Source organism: Pempheris klunzingeri, chromosome 1, assembly GCF_042242105.1.
Source record: "Pempheris klunzingeri isolate RE-2024b chromosome 1, fPemKlu1.hap1, whole genome shotgun sequence".
In the NCBI taxonomy this organism is placed as follows: Eukaryota; Metazoa; Chordata; class Actinopteri; order Acropomatiformes; family Pempheridae; genus Pempheris; species Pempheris klunzingeri.
Window position 1 is genome coordinate 28,678,375 of NC_092012.1, and position 15,700 is coordinate 28,694,074.

Consider the following 15,700-nt stretch of genomic DNA (forward strand, 5'->3'; position numbering starts at 1 on the left):
TCTGACTGATTTTCTCACTGATAATCTAAAGCAGTAGGATCACAACTCTAAGCCCATTAACGGAGTTTTTAAATCCTAAGTAAAATGTATTCTGTCAATTTACACTTCTACAATTAAATAATTGTTAATATAAGTTATTTTGATTCAACAATATATCATTAAAAATAACTAAATACACCAATGCGTGAAGTCAATTTAATGAGAAAAAGTGAGTGAAATCAGCATAAAACCTGTTTAGGAAGTTAAATGCACATAAGCTTCATAATGTGTGCACAATTTGGCAGAAATAATGAAACACTAATCAGATGAAAACAAGGGTATCTATGAATCAGACCTTGAGACATTACTACAGTAATTCACAGCTTTTCAGTATATATATTTTCCCTCCCCCACCTTGCTCCACTTCTCTCTCCAGTTGGCGGTGCAGTCTGACCACCACCTCATGGTCTTCTCCATCTGAGCGGCTCTGGCCCGAGCCTCCTCCAGCTCCCTGAGCCTCAGCTCCTCCCTGCTCTCCCAGTCGGCTCCTGCTCCATCGCCCATAGCACCCAGAGATCCCAGCCCGAGGCCCCCGAACCCGGGCGACAGCAGCAGCGGGGGGCTGGAGCTGGGCGTTCCTCCAGTGGGGCTGGGGGTGTGGGTGAGGCTGTCCGGGGAGCGGATCCCCCTGTCAGGCCCCAGACCCAGGCCACACAGCAGGCCACCTCCGGCCGACTTACCGCCTTCAGACAGGTGGGGGCTGGGGGTGTGGTTCATGGTGGAGGCGGTGGTGTGGACAAGGACGGTGAGGAGGAGGATGAAGGGGGTGGGGGGTGGTGAGGAGGATAGAATTCAAGAGAGCATCATCCTCATCAGTCAGGGATCAGCCTGGAGACAGAAACAGAAAGAAAAGCCACTAAGTTACCAGGACAAAATAAAAGCACATCTGTTACCCTCACATGCCTTGAAAATTAATTTGCCCTGTTTGAGCATAAAAAGTCAAGACTGATGAAAAGCAACAGCAACAACAGACAAACGGGCACAGTCCAAGGAGATCGCTGACAGACACACTGCACTGCCTTTGGGGAGGAAAAGCTCTAATCTGCTTTCTGAACCCAATAAATCCGAAAAGAGGCTGGACAGCTGGTACACATGACCGAGGCTGAAACTACTTCTGCTGCTTAATGAGAAGCAGCTCTCCTTCCTCCCAGGAGGACAAGAAAAATCGGACACTGACTCTGCACCTGATACCCTCTTGTCCAAGCTGTCTCTCTCAGCTGGATGCTTTCATCACATGAACTGTCACTTGCGAGGATCTCCTCCTTGATCCTCAATCACTACTGTCTAAATCCTTTTTCTTCACCTACAGACTTTGAGAATGTTTAGACCTACAGAGACTTAACACCAACCTGCTTTGGGGGACTGTCAGTCTTAACAGAGTGCAGTGAGGACAACACAACAGACACCATGTAGACTTTGTGTTCCACAATTGCCAACTCTCACATGTTCCTGTACCAAACAAAGACGGATATCGATCACATATGTCGTCTTTTTATGTGGAACAGGAAACAAAGGGGAAACAAAATGAGGGAAAAGGACACATTTTGGATGAAGGTAGGACTGCCAACTGTGCAGGGGGAGCAGGAGGTGAGTAGACTTCAGACCAGTGTACTATGAATTGGTTACCCTAATATTCTATGGTCTGATCTCCAGTTTGGCTAGGTTTTAATTCACTGGGGTTGTAAACATTTCCAAAAAAAGGTTAAACGACAGCTGGCTTAGACAGGAACAGACTCTGTCCACACCTTCATGTTGATGCCAAACTATTGTAAACCACTCCTGGAAGGAATGTGACTGAAGCTGCAGAAATCTGTCAATTAGTCGATCACAAGAAAATCTATGATTTTGTTCAAATTCGATGGCTGCAGTTTCTCAAATGTGAGAATGCACTTTTCTTGCTTTGCATCAAATACTTTTGGGCTCTGGACTTTGGAGCACAATAAACAAGACATTCGATGACACGGCCATGTGCTGTGAGATATAGTGATGGGCATTTTTCTCTGAGATTAAACTATAATGAAAATAATAGTTCGAAACCAACAAACACTGATCATAAACCAACAAGATGCACCGTATGCAAAAAGACAAACACCATTATATCATTATCCCCCCCCCCCCCTTATTTTACACAATCAACTTCTGCCTCAAATGAGAATTAGTTTATATAAATAGAGGAAATTCAATTGTTTGAATGCTCTTTTTTTGTTTTGGTCCAGTCTTTGGCCCACCGCTCTCATCAGCAGCAGGAAGCTGTTTCCAGTGAAAAATCTCTAAAAACCCACCGCACACTCCCTGTTCAAGAGCAAACTGTGGACACAGACACAAGAATGTTACCTTAGTGGTGCATTTAGCTGCTAAATGAACCAAAACTGAGTTAAAATAGGAGCGAATAAATATTGGGCATGTACTCCTTAGACGGACACAAACACAACTTTAAGTGAATGATAATGTTGTTGTCTGCTGATTGTTCAAGACGACATCTTTTTGCAAACATTTGTCAACTTAATGAGGTGATAATATGTCAGATGTGTTCACGTTAGCCATTAATTCGCCTTGATGTATTATACATCCCATTACACAGAAACAAAACTGTCTTGAATCTCTGTTTGTAGTACAAAGCCAAATGTTTTTGGAAGGTAACATTTTCCCCATGACAAGTATAAAGAGAAGGGGTTACATCAACTTGAAGGCTTAAATTAAGTACACTGCATATTGGTCTGACCACATCACCCTCTCTCCATCCATTCCCCTCCTACCACCTTTCTTGAGCAAGTTAATTTGTTTGATGTAGTTTCTTTTCTCGGACATGTGTGCAAATTTATCTTCATTTTTATATTACTATGCTCCATCAATGAGTAGATTTAACATTCATTCATCTGCTTTCATCCATTCATCGTCTTTTCCACACTTTCTAGTGCTCCAATAGTCACATTTGCAAATATATAGTTTCTACTTGTACTTTTCATTGGTGTATCATAATAAACACATTTGTTCTGTAACAACTAAACCTCTCCTCAGGGATCTGTGGATGAACTTTGATCTTATCTCCACTGCCAGTGCCAAGTTTGGGTTGAGAAATCCTGAGGAAAAATACCATCTCTGGCTGTGGTAAGTTGGGCTCAGTCTCTCTGGGCCAAGAAAAGCTCTCGTCCCTCCTGTTTCCCTCTCCCTGCTGCCTCCTTCTCCCTCCCCTCCAGGGGAGGAAGAGGAAGCTCAGGAGGAGCTCTAGGGCTGTGGGAAAAACTCACAGGGTACAAGCAGAGAAGGAAAGGAAATGAAGCAGGTTTAGCCTGGGGGCTACGTGGAGGGTGAAACCACAAAAATATATAGATATTTTTGTCTGTTGCCTCACTGTTAGCCCTACTATGGTCTGTCCCACCTCAAATCACAGCACACTAAAGCCACTTTTCCTAACACTACTTTGAAGCAGTATTCAGCTGTACTGTGCCACATCAGCTGTTGACAGTAATAAGTCTAAATACTGGGTTTAGGACTGACACTAATCAGCAGGCATGGGGAAGAAAAAATGTGAAACCAAATTCTTATCAGTTCATCCATGAGTCCAAGTAGACGTTTGAGCCACATGTAATAAACTTCCCTCCAAGCATTCCTGGAATACCTCATTCACGAGAATGAGACGCACGAGGTCACAGCGACCATGACCTTTGACCAGCAAAATTCAATTGGTTCAAGTGGACATTTGTGCCAAATTTGAAGCGATTCCCTCGTGGTATTACTACAGAACCAACATAACAGATTTAAAAGACAACTGAGAAATAGTAAAATGATTATAAAATTAAACACAAATGGAAAGAAAAAGGCTGAAAACATTCTTAAAATCCTTAGCAGAACACTGTAGTGCAAATCCTGGAGTGTGGCATTTACAAAAAGTCAGATTTTTTGAAGTGAGAAATTAAACTGCGGCCTCTGTCTTCTGGGGCGAAAGTGTAAATGTCAAGCTGTCGTGAAACTGGTACGAGAGCGGGAGTCACTGCTATGAAGATGTAAACCAAACCGTTACCCCAGCTCTCACCAAGCTAAAGCTTTGTAAAGAGGTCTTGGGTTTTTCAGTGCACAATCTGGGCAAAAACAGCACATGCCTAGAAATGTATGCACTGAAAAGACACAAAGAAAAACAGTGGAAAGCAGCAGTGGTAGTTTAACATAGGGTAACACTGGTGTGAGCTTCAAATAACTAACCAAATTATTGATTTAATGAATCAAATGCTGATTCATGTCAGTGGAGCCCAGAGGTGAAAAAGGTGGAACAGTCCATCTGAAAAACACTTAGTGCTTCCATAACAAGTTTGCAATAGCTAATAATTCAACTGCTCATGCCTTAGTGCTGGCCAGGACAAATTGGTAATGTAATACTCCCCTGATGATAACTTCAAGTAAGAAATGGGAGAACTTTTGTTCCCAGACACACAGAGACATGCCACCATGATGATCTGATGTCCTGAATTAGTCTGTGAAATGATGGGAGAGCCATATGATGACCTCTTTCTCAGTACGTGGTCCTTGCTATGACCTTGCTAGAAAATGTCTGAACTTAACATCAATCATCAATAATGACAGACGGTGCTTATAAAGTGGTGGCTGCAGCTCAGCTACAGGACAGGGAGACCAAACCGTCACGTAAAGCCACAGGGAGACTGCTAATGCGTCATGAATTTTTAAAGAGGAGCCAATCGGTGTTGGAGGAACAGCCGTGATCAGCATATCGAGTCTAATTCTGCACTGATGGACACAAGAGGTCGGTCTACTCAATCTGCCTCTCCAGGCATAAAACTTCCCCAAGTGAAGGGCCATGCAGCATGCATCCATATGCCTTCATGAGTGGGAATGCACAAAAGACTCATTCATCTCAATAACAGCCGGGGTCACCACGGAGAGGGGTCCACCAGAAAAACGCAGTCATCTGGCAAAAAGATCAAATACTTTGAAATGAATGGTGTTGTATAGGAGAATGGAGCTATATCTGTGCTACTGGGATAAAAAAAATAAAAAAAGGATTCAATTATGGTCCAATTTCATTTTATCAATTCTAAAACCAATGTCCAACTCGCTTATCAAATTTAGTTTGATAACTAAAACATCTGTAGCCATCTTCTGTTGGCTTGAAAGGCAACAAAGCTACAGTGTGCAGTACAGTGAACATGAAAAATGCCATGGATGTGTACATTTCTGCAGCCTAATGACTATTACATCTCATCTTTCACATGCTACTCCTCAAAATACTGGAGATTAAATATTTTTTCCTGGAACTTTTTAAGAAGTCAGGGACTTCTGACCTGAGTTGTGGCTCCTGGGTCACAGTTCCAAACCTTATATTGTAACAAAAAAGAGCAGCAACAAAAATCAGCTGCAACTCAAGAGATATTGGTCAATGACAGCGTTTACACCGATACCACGTTCCAAAATGGCGTCCCATTCAATTCAATAAAAGTGCACTGGGCACATACAGTGAAAAAAAGAGTTTTTAGGCTTCCACAGGCACATGAATATCTAAGCCTGAGCACGTACACTTGTGTCCTTCTCTGGCTTAGCTGGGTGACTTCCTGCTGACTCCCCAACACATTCATGGTACGTAAACAACTTACTGATGAGACTACTCAAGACATTTTAATGTTCATTGGACCTGATGAGAAATTGTGATAGAAGTAGTCATTTTGGAACCAGAAGAACTCACACAAATCAGAGGAAGTACAGGGTGGGGGGTTGTCTAAACACAGCAGATGGTAACGGAGAGGTTCTATTGACAGAGTTACACACACACACACACACACCATTATTTACTGCCAAGAATCTGCCTGCCTTCTGCCCTGTTAGAGAGGGGCACACATATACACACACACACACAAAATACACCCAATTTATAGTCAGCTCCTCATCCAGAGAGCAACAGATGAAGGGAGAGAGCAGGGAAAGCGAGATAGCATATTTGGGTGTCTGAGCACTGACAGGACTTATACATCCATGTAGGAATGTGTAAAACATAGTGTCATTTATCGTTAGCCTGCACTAACTTGTACTGGAACTCTCTTTTCACCGCCTTAGTACAACAATTATCTGGGTGTGTGTGTGTGCGGTATGCTGTGTGTGCTTTTCTGTGCAATACACTGAACATAAAATTTTAAAATCTGCTCTTTTTACTGTCTTTTAGAACACACACTTTTAGCTTCTGTGTCTTTATGGTTCCCCTCCCAGAAAACCCAGTCTGCTCTGATTGGTCAGAGACAAATATTTATGTTGAAAAGACATTAAAAAGTATATTATGCATTATATGTCCACTTGCAAATAAACTTTAAACAGATAATCAAAGGTTTATACCATGTCTAACATGAGAATAGGCCTTTTCACTGTTTTTCCACTGTTTGAGGCATTTGATTCAGATTAATATTGGAGTATCAGGATCCTGGAAGTAGCAATGCCCATGCTGAAGCACCACTTAAGCAACAGAAAAATAAAACCCTGAATGATGGATAAAAGTATTATTCCTACACCATGTCCTTCTCCCTGTCTCCGTCATCCCCTTCCATATTCAGCCAGCAGTGACTGATGTCTCTGGCTGAGTAATCAAGCCACCATTTATTTTCTATCAGTTCACTGTTAAGCTGATGGATGGGGCAGCAATACATCAAGCTGAGCTGCAGCTAATCAGGTCCAAGATGGACCAGATAACCAAGTACGTGAGCGAGATACAATCAATACCACAATATTTTTGACTCAATCCATTGATAAACTATGAGTAATGACATTAATGGGTTGCATTATGGGAGCAGCTGGAACCAGAATTTTTGGAGTCATGATGTGTCGGCCTCTGATGCATCAGTTTTGACCGTTCAGTACCAAGCCACAGAGGTGACTCTTATAAGGACTGGCTAACACATTCCAAGTTGGTTTTAAAACTGTATTCACATGCCCACATGAGAGTTGGAAGAGTTGTTGGTCTTCTCCTGTCCATACTGGCCCTTCTAAAAGCAGTTCCATGAGAGTGAGACCTCTAACCCTAACCCATCTAGCTGATCGCATCACATCAATTTCAGTTGCATTCTTACAGCCCTTTATTCATATCAGTCATTGAATCTTATAAACTTAATATTTTTGGATCAGGACCTCCAGAATTTAGAACAAGAACCTTGTGAAAAATAAGGTGTCAGGTTCAGTACGCTGTGTCAGAGATATTTTCAATCAACATTTAAGGAAATGTAAGTACCGTATTGAACCTGGTATTAAAGGGTAGCGAAAACCTTCTATTTGTAATTTTAGTTCAAAACACTCATGATATAGAAACAGACACACCTCTATATAAGTGACTCAGATTCAAATAAAAGCACAGCATTTGGCAGTCGCAGGTACATCAGAAGGAAATGGAGTTCCAGTTAACCCACAAAACTAAAATTGGGGGGTTAAACTCAGGAAGCTGACATGAGACATTGTGAGTTCTTTGGCGTTCTTCACATTTCACCGATTTCAAACCTGCTTTCACTCCGATTCTTACCTCGATCGCCTCTGAGACCTCAGTTGTTTCAGATAAACCATAAAGCACAGCGTTTTCTGACGATCCAAACAGTATTTTCACTTTTCCTCTCTGTCCACATCCTTTTTTACTACTTTTCAACTTTCCTTTTCCTCTTTCACGGTCCTTTTGTCTCACAGTTTGCCTCTTTCTCTCCTTTCTTGGCCCAACCTCCATGTGAACCCCACCCTCTGTCATCACAGGGCCCATAAAACGCACTGCCAGCCAGTCTGTCAAGCCCCGGGGTTATAAACTCTTTGACAGAACATCTGTCCTCGCTGACCATATGCTATACACCCCCAAACTTTGACTAATGTTCAACTTCAACCCTCATATATTCAACATTACAAACAAATCATCAAACCACACTTGACCCCGTGTTGGGAAGCAGTGCTCTAACCCTATCCTGACCCCCACTGCTGTTTATTTCACTTCTCAGTGCAAACGCCTGCTTATCTTGTTGAAATGAGCAACAGTCAGGACCTAGCAGAGGGGTCATGGCCAACACAGAGACACACACACACACACACACACACCATGGGCGACAGAGGGCTGTGTGTTCACAGCACAGATTTATGTGAATGTGACCATAAAAAGATACATTTTGGCACTACAAAGGATTTCCCCCAGTGTTCTCCAACATTTCTGCGTGTACACCCAAATGTGCGTGTTGCGTGTGTGCCCCTCTCTCTAAATGAGAACCAGCTCCGGCTCAGTGGGGCTGGCTGGGCCTGGAGGTTCAACCACACAATGAGAGAAAATAAGAATCACGCTGGCGTCTGACTCGCAGGCTCCATTCACTTGTCACAGTCAGTAGTGTGAATCGGCGCTCATGATTTCACTGATTTCTCCATTTACAGCTTGCAGCACGTGTCTTGGCGTGCACAGACCCTGTTGAAAACTCCTGCTGTTGCTGCACCTCTAAACGGCTGTTACAAGGTAAATACGGCTCCACATCACTGCTCATTTCATCCACATGAAAGGTTCTTATCTGACAGCAGCTACACACCACATGTTCAGAGGGGAGCATGTTTGAAACATGAATCAAGTCCTTCCTCTTCCTGCTCCTCCCCCATGTGACTGGGAGGGCTGGTGAGTTGCATCAGTGCAGATGATACAAGGAGAGGGGAATGTCTGTAGAAGCATGCAGTCAGCAGGTCTAGAGGGACAGTAACACCACTGCCAGGGTTGGTGGTTCCACTCCCTTTGCAGCCTGAGACTCTTAAACAGTCATAACATTTCCTGCTTTGTATTGAAAATGGAGACTTAACCTTTTTACCCATTGATGGGTTAAAATGAAAGACTGCTTAGGAAAGTTGGTTACAATATCACAGGACCGTGTATAAGGAAAATTTAACAACCTCTGAGAGACACTAACCAAACACTGCAAATCAGCAGGGAATGTTTCATGGAAAAAAAGCATGTTGCACTGAAGAAAGTTGTGCTTGACCATTTTCAACTTGATTGACACTCACACTAGTCTTCACATTGCTCCATGCGTGTTCTCAAAGTTAACGTGTTAGCCAACAAGTTAACCAAGTTCACTTTTTGTGCCTTGAAATTTCATTCAAATATTCCTGTTCCTCACAGGGTGAATTGTAATTATGTGGTTGATCCCTTGACTTTTCCTCTAACACCATCATCAGGTCATGGCTGACAGAGGCTGCACCTCTCACTGTGGATTATCCTCTACATACATAATGATAGAACCCATAATATTGATTGCCTTGGGAGCACTTAAATTAAATGCCAAGATGACACGATCAGACATCAGCATTACATTGAACAAGACATTGAACCCCAGCTTCAATGTCTTCCTCCTGTATGAATGACGTGTGAATGGGTGAATGAGGATGTGATGTAAAAGTGCTTTGAGTGCTCGAAATGACTAGAAAGGAGCTATACAAATACAGACCATTACATCGCAGTGCTCTCAGTCATTTGAATGGTCCTGATGCAGAGGGCTCCATCAATTATGTTGAAGCTGGTTCAACATTTGCTACAACACAATGCACTGAGCTGGCTGAGTATTCATTTTACCTCTCAGTCGTTGTGATGAAACATGAAATGACTATCAACGACAGTTATCCAAAGTTGTAAATTCCTGTACTAGCATTAAATGCCACTGTGCAGTGTTTTGGCATCTGATCATGAATCCATACATCAATGCAGCCACTTGACACACACTGCTAGCTTTCACTTCTGTTGTCTCACAAGTTGCAGCTAGCTGCCTTTCACAATGCCCCTTACTCTACAGAGTGGCATTTGCTGCAAATGCATAAGTAATTGCAACAGCATTTGCAGTTTTCCAACTGTTTCATTGTATAAGTGTTAAGACTTACTGGTCTGCTAAACTTTGTCATAACTCTTTAAAAAACAAATCAAAGGGATCTTTGTCAAAAAATTTCAGTAAAGGCCTCAAAAGCCACCAAACGTGCATCAAGCGAAGCAGCTGCTGTTTCTCCAAACACGAGAGAGTCCACCTTAGGAGCCGTGATATGCTGACACAGTTACACCAGTCTGACAGCTACATTGTTCCAGCATGCTGTAGTCACAAGTCGGCCTTTCAACAGAGGCCCAGTCTGTCACAGCTAGATCCCCTTTCCCACTGATTTTGGATCAACATCGATTTAGTTCTTGGCTTAAAGTAAAGCTGTCAGCACTAACACAATACACCGGAGAAAAATGCATAGCATATGAGAGATGACCAACAGCTAAGCCTGAACTGAACTCGGTATACACATGATAACATACAGTTATCTGAATGACATGGGTTTGAGGCAGACCACAAAACGGTTGAAACAAGTGACTCGCAAAGAAGTGGTCAGGACATTAAGTCAACGCATCAGAGCTTTTCACTCATCGAAAACCCTTTTCTTCACTTCACTGTCACATTCGTCCCTGAATCCGTTCACAAATACATCAAAGTAGATTACAAGAACAAAGATGAATCTGCCATTTTCTGTGTCAAACTGAAACACCCCTACAAAGAATAATACTGGAGTGATATTTCTTTTGATATACAGAACAAAGCCTCTAGAAGTCACCCAATTATATTAAAAATGGCTGACAGTACAATTCTCTGGCTCTTATGCAAGCCTAATCATTTCAGCTTTGGCTCCAAACTTCTAGATCAAACCTCCTCTCTTTCCAAGCCTGAGAGTTCTTGAAAGAGAGCCAGGGGGAGATTTCTAAACATCAAAGCAGAGCTGGAGAATTATACTTCATTCCCCCAACTGAAATAACAGAGCTTTTCCCAGGAAGAAATCTATATATGTAGGCTTGTAAACAGTCTGCTACGTGAGATGCCTCGTCAAGCAGAATTATCTTAATTACGCAATAAAAGGAAAAGATCAGAGATATTTTAGCTGCAATAATGGGGTGAAAGATAACTGGCAGGTTTTCAGTCACAACTCTCAACCACCGGACTTATAGGCAAACACCTGCAGACGTTTCCCAGTTGTGATCAGCTGATGCCAACTCACTACTGACACTAATAATTCATAACAGCCTCACCATGTATCCATGTTTTTTTAAAACATTTTTCCATTGTTTTGACTCTAGAAAATCATTGAGCAGTGAGTGTCCATTGATGAAGGTTTTCTTGCCACTAATAGTAATGTTCAAAGGTCATTTGGACACAACAAAGATGACACTTTGTTGGTCCATGAGCTCTAAAAGTGAGACTATTCCAGCAAAGATCGAATGGGCAATTGGGTATTGAGTTTTCAAAGAGACCATTACATTGCCGCTGTGGGGATACTAACCCAAAGGGATCTGGCAAAAAGTTTGGCCCTGCGTCAACTTCTGCAGTAACCTAAACCTAATGCAACATCACCTGACAATACTGTATTGGCCAATTAAATACATGTAAACACTTTACTGGTAGATCTGTCTTAAAACACATGCATTTAATATTGAAACCAGATTTACCAGATCATATTTCTTTATTTCACAGGTAACCAAAGCAACACGCCCCCACCAAATAGCACAAAGTGCTACTTTTTTCAATATGGATGCCAGCTTGTGCTCTGTGAATGAAAATGTCCCAAGATCAGTTCCTGTTACACATTCACTATGTGTCATATCAAATTATCCATTGGTGAGGCGCCAAACCCTCAGTAGCTGTTAGTGTACAGCAAAATGAATGATTCCAGCGTTGAGAGTTGAACTGCAGTTGCTTCTCCTACATTAACTTTTAATTCTGGTAAAACCAGTAAACTGGAAAACTGTCATGTGTGAGAAATGACAGGTAGGTGTATGTTGGGTCAGTCAGGCGAGTCTGGAAAGTATTCCTAGTGTAGCATGGGTTGTATTGTAGCACAATAGTCGGGGTGTTCACCTCAAATGTCACTGCTGAAGAAACTGTCATTTGGCTCAGCTTCTTGGCTTACTCAAGTGGTTTTGAAGTATCTGCCCGTTCTATATGATGAAGTAATGAATCAACTGCTACTTCCCTCTGAATAGAGTATACAGTTATATTCTCAAAGCAAATACACAGACACTGATTTGTCTGTTTCTATTCCAAGAACCACATTTTAATGCAGAATGGTTTGTTTGTACATTAGGCTATTAGAGTGCTCTGGATGCAGGCAACAGCTGTGACACTGTGCACTGTATTTACTTGGCAGCAGCAGTAACGTTTGACCTTTCTAGTGAGGGCACATGAATCCATGCTAGCTTACCAACACCGTTTTCCCTTTGTCTAGAAAGGTCATCTGTGCAGTGACGCAGAGGGCTACACGGGACTTCACTGAACTTATTTCAGAAGTTTTATACAATGACCTGTTTACTATGTAATATGCCCATTTATTTGTGACTCACATTCCTAAATGGTACTAAGACGTAATGTTTACAACTGTACAAATGTATGTTTATTATCAGTCACTCTGGTTTAGAGTGCCATGAGAAGATAAATCACCAAATGCCATAATTTTAATAGTTATTTAAAGGAGGTTAACTCGATAATTGAGCTTAACTAAGGGCTCATGTTAGCGTATCATATCAGTGTATATGTCAGTGGATAAACACACAAGAAATCACACTACAGAAATGCCAAATTTGGGGGTATTTTAGGGACAGTGTTGACAAGAAAGCACTAACAAGTTTATTTTCCACACTGTAAAAAGTCCCTTTATCAAAAAAAAAAAAAAAAAGGTTCTAGTTGAGTAAATGTGTTCTTTTCTGGGGGAAAAGTAAACTGTATTCACATAATGAGCCAAACTTCTCAAATGCACCAAGAATGGCAGTAATCATGTCTAGCTGTGGTTTCGATCGCTGCTCTCCTTCTGCCCTGCCAGCATGGCAACCAAGGAATGGTAGCTATACCAAGCAACGATATAATGGTGAGTATGTGGAGTCCCTGACAGAAAGAGTGACACAGCTGGTTTATTCAGCCCGCACTTCCAAATATTATTACAGCCATCAATCACATGAGCTGTTATTTACCCAAGCCATACCCACTACCAGCAAACAGTCTAAAGGTCTACTTGCTAGCAGGTAAAGATTTCTCACAAGAAAAGTTACTTTTTACGACCTTCTTAATTATATTTAAGACTACAACACTTAACCTGATTTCACAGGCTTGAGTTTGGAGGATTTCATGACTACAAGCACTGCTCTTGTCTAACTTTGGTACCTGGAGTCTCTGTATATTTGGCTGGATAAAATAGTTACTCCATCAGTCACACGTCTGTGCAAAAATATCAAACGAGAGAACTTCATCTCCCATGGGGCCCCAGGTGTTGTTGCAACGAGAGGCTCCACTGTAGCAAATTTTTCAGAGCATTCCTCAACCATGACTCTCCCTCTCTCTCATGCACACACACACACACAGACACACACACACACTCACATAATGTGGTTCCACACAGCCTACGCCCTACATGCCAATAGAAATACACACAACTCAAACTTGCACTGTACTATACTACAAATGCTGCAAAGCTAATCTACAATCTGAGTTAAAGGCAAAGAATGAGAGTCAAAACTGAAAAGCTGCGTGAATACAACTTTTTGTATTTATACAGAGGAGCAAGAGACAGAGAGCGAGACAGAGAGTGTGTGACTGAGAGTGTCAGTATGTGTGTGTGTGTGTGTGTGTGTGTGGTCTATGTGCTTGGGCAGTATCACTGTCAGTGTCCAGCTCAGGCTAGTGCTGCAGTATCACATAGCAATTATTCATTCAACAGCACCCAGAAAGACAAAGAGGGGGTGATGTCAGGTGCTGGAGGAGGAGGAGGAGGATGATAGATGGGAGCCTGAAGGCAAAGACACTTTCACCACACTTGCTTCACAGTTTGGTATGTGTATGAGCCCCTTGGATCTTGTGCTACGCATGTTTCCAGGCAAATATTTGAAATGTCCCAAACCAGAGGGGAAATCTAGTGGAGAGATCCTGAACATTAGTGCGAAGGACCAAATCATGATTGTTTGATAATAGTCTGCTGCAAAACTAACCATGCAAACACAGATATTGTTGGACAGATATTTTACAGTTAACATTTTTTACATTGTCAATTATCAAAATTCTTGCTGATTAATTTTCTGTTGATCAACTAGGTCTAATACTAGTGCTTTAATATTTTAAACTTGTCAAACTTTATATGTATTGCAACATCTGTAAAGGGTAGTTCAATCCAAAATGCTTTACAGATGACTGACAAACTGCTAGTGAATGTAAACTGAAAACAAAGAGACTGACAAACACACATGAATAAAAACCAAAAGCAGCCTTACCAAAAGTTTTTGCCCTGTTCTTTGGATCAAGACTCCTGAGAGGCTGCCCTCATTCTGCATTGTGAGCATGTCATAAAAGCAGGCTGGTACAAGACAATGTGGTGATTCAAAAACAAGTAAATTAAATTTAACATTAATATGAAAACTGGCAGCCAATGAGGGGACTTTAAAATGAGTGTAATGTGTTCTCCAACTCTGGTTCTGGTCAGCATTTAGGCAGCAGAGTCCTGAATCAATTGGAACTGATTTATTATGTTATTTACCAAATAGGAGATCATACAACAGTCTGGCCTGCTGGATGAGTCAAAAGCCAGTCATACACAATCCTTTTATCTTCACTATCGCCTCAGTCACATTCATCATCATCATCATCATCATCATCATCATCATCATCATCATCGTCATCATCGTCATTATGTAAGGGTTATTGATGCATTTTAAACATGCCTCAGCTGTTGAGAAAGCAGAGCTAAAAAAAGGTGCATTTCTGCAGGGTACAACGGCTTCAAAGCTTCTCCCACTCGAAAAAGCTGAGGGAGGTTTGCATAATGTGTACAATTAGGTACACGGACGCAGCTCTTTTTCTTTTTCATTACAGGGGCTGCTGAGGTGAAGGAGATGATGAAATTCAAGGACAGAGATGGAAAGGAAGGCAAAGCAGTGCGTAAAAACAGAAGAAGACCGAGGATGAGGTTACACCTACACAGTAGAACTTCACACCTTCTACATTCACTGTCAACATGGCCCAAGCTCAATGGCAATTCTGTAATTTCAACTCATAGTAGTGCTCATAGTGATGAAGACACAGAGAATTATTACCCATCTCTGCAGTTCTCCTCAGGTTTCCACTGTGTTCTAGCATCTCTTATCATTGTTTTGAATTAGGAGTTTGCTGGTGGGCCTTCAGTTAGCACAAAAATGAAAAATGGGCTTCCTAGAGCACCAAGAACAACGCATTTTGCATCAGTCAAGTGAAGTATTGCTAACTTTAAATGGGCTAAATGGGTGCCGTCCTTTAAAGTACATCATTAGCTTGAGGCTTCTGCTGTGCTTTTGTTCTTTTGCATTTGACTTTATCATCTATTTTTTTTTACTGATGACTGTGTACTGTGCACTGTAATGTTACAAACCTGTTCAGCTGTTAAGATCCAACAGTAACATGTTATGTTTTTAAAGATTAATTAAACATCAATGCTCACTTTGGGTCACAACATGCTACAAATCTTAAATACCTCCATTTAAGATATTAACTTCATGCCCTCTTAGCATGTGCTATGAATAAAATGAATTACAGCTGACTAGGACTTTTACCATACCTGTGTCTAACTCTATTAAGCTAACTATCAAGTTTTCTAAGCAGCACCAAAAATGGAGGGCTTGGCTATAAATGGTATAGATAAT

The 15,700-nt window shown here is 41.6% G+C and overlaps 1 protein-coding gene across 1 annotated transcript in view; it reads right to left on the reverse strand.

The window, feature by feature from the left end:
* ccdc102a (coiled-coil domain containing 102A) overlaps positions 1-15,700 on the reverse strand; it is a 63,285-nt gene that overhangs the window by 34,912 nt on the left and 12,673 nt on the right. Inside the window, exon 2 of the mRNA XM_070830109.1 lies at positions 394-867. Coding sequence (XP_070686210.1) covers positions 394-756 — 363 coding nt within the window. The 5' untranslated portion in view covers positions 757-867. The remainder of the gene's footprint in view (positions 1-393; positions 868-15,700) is intronic.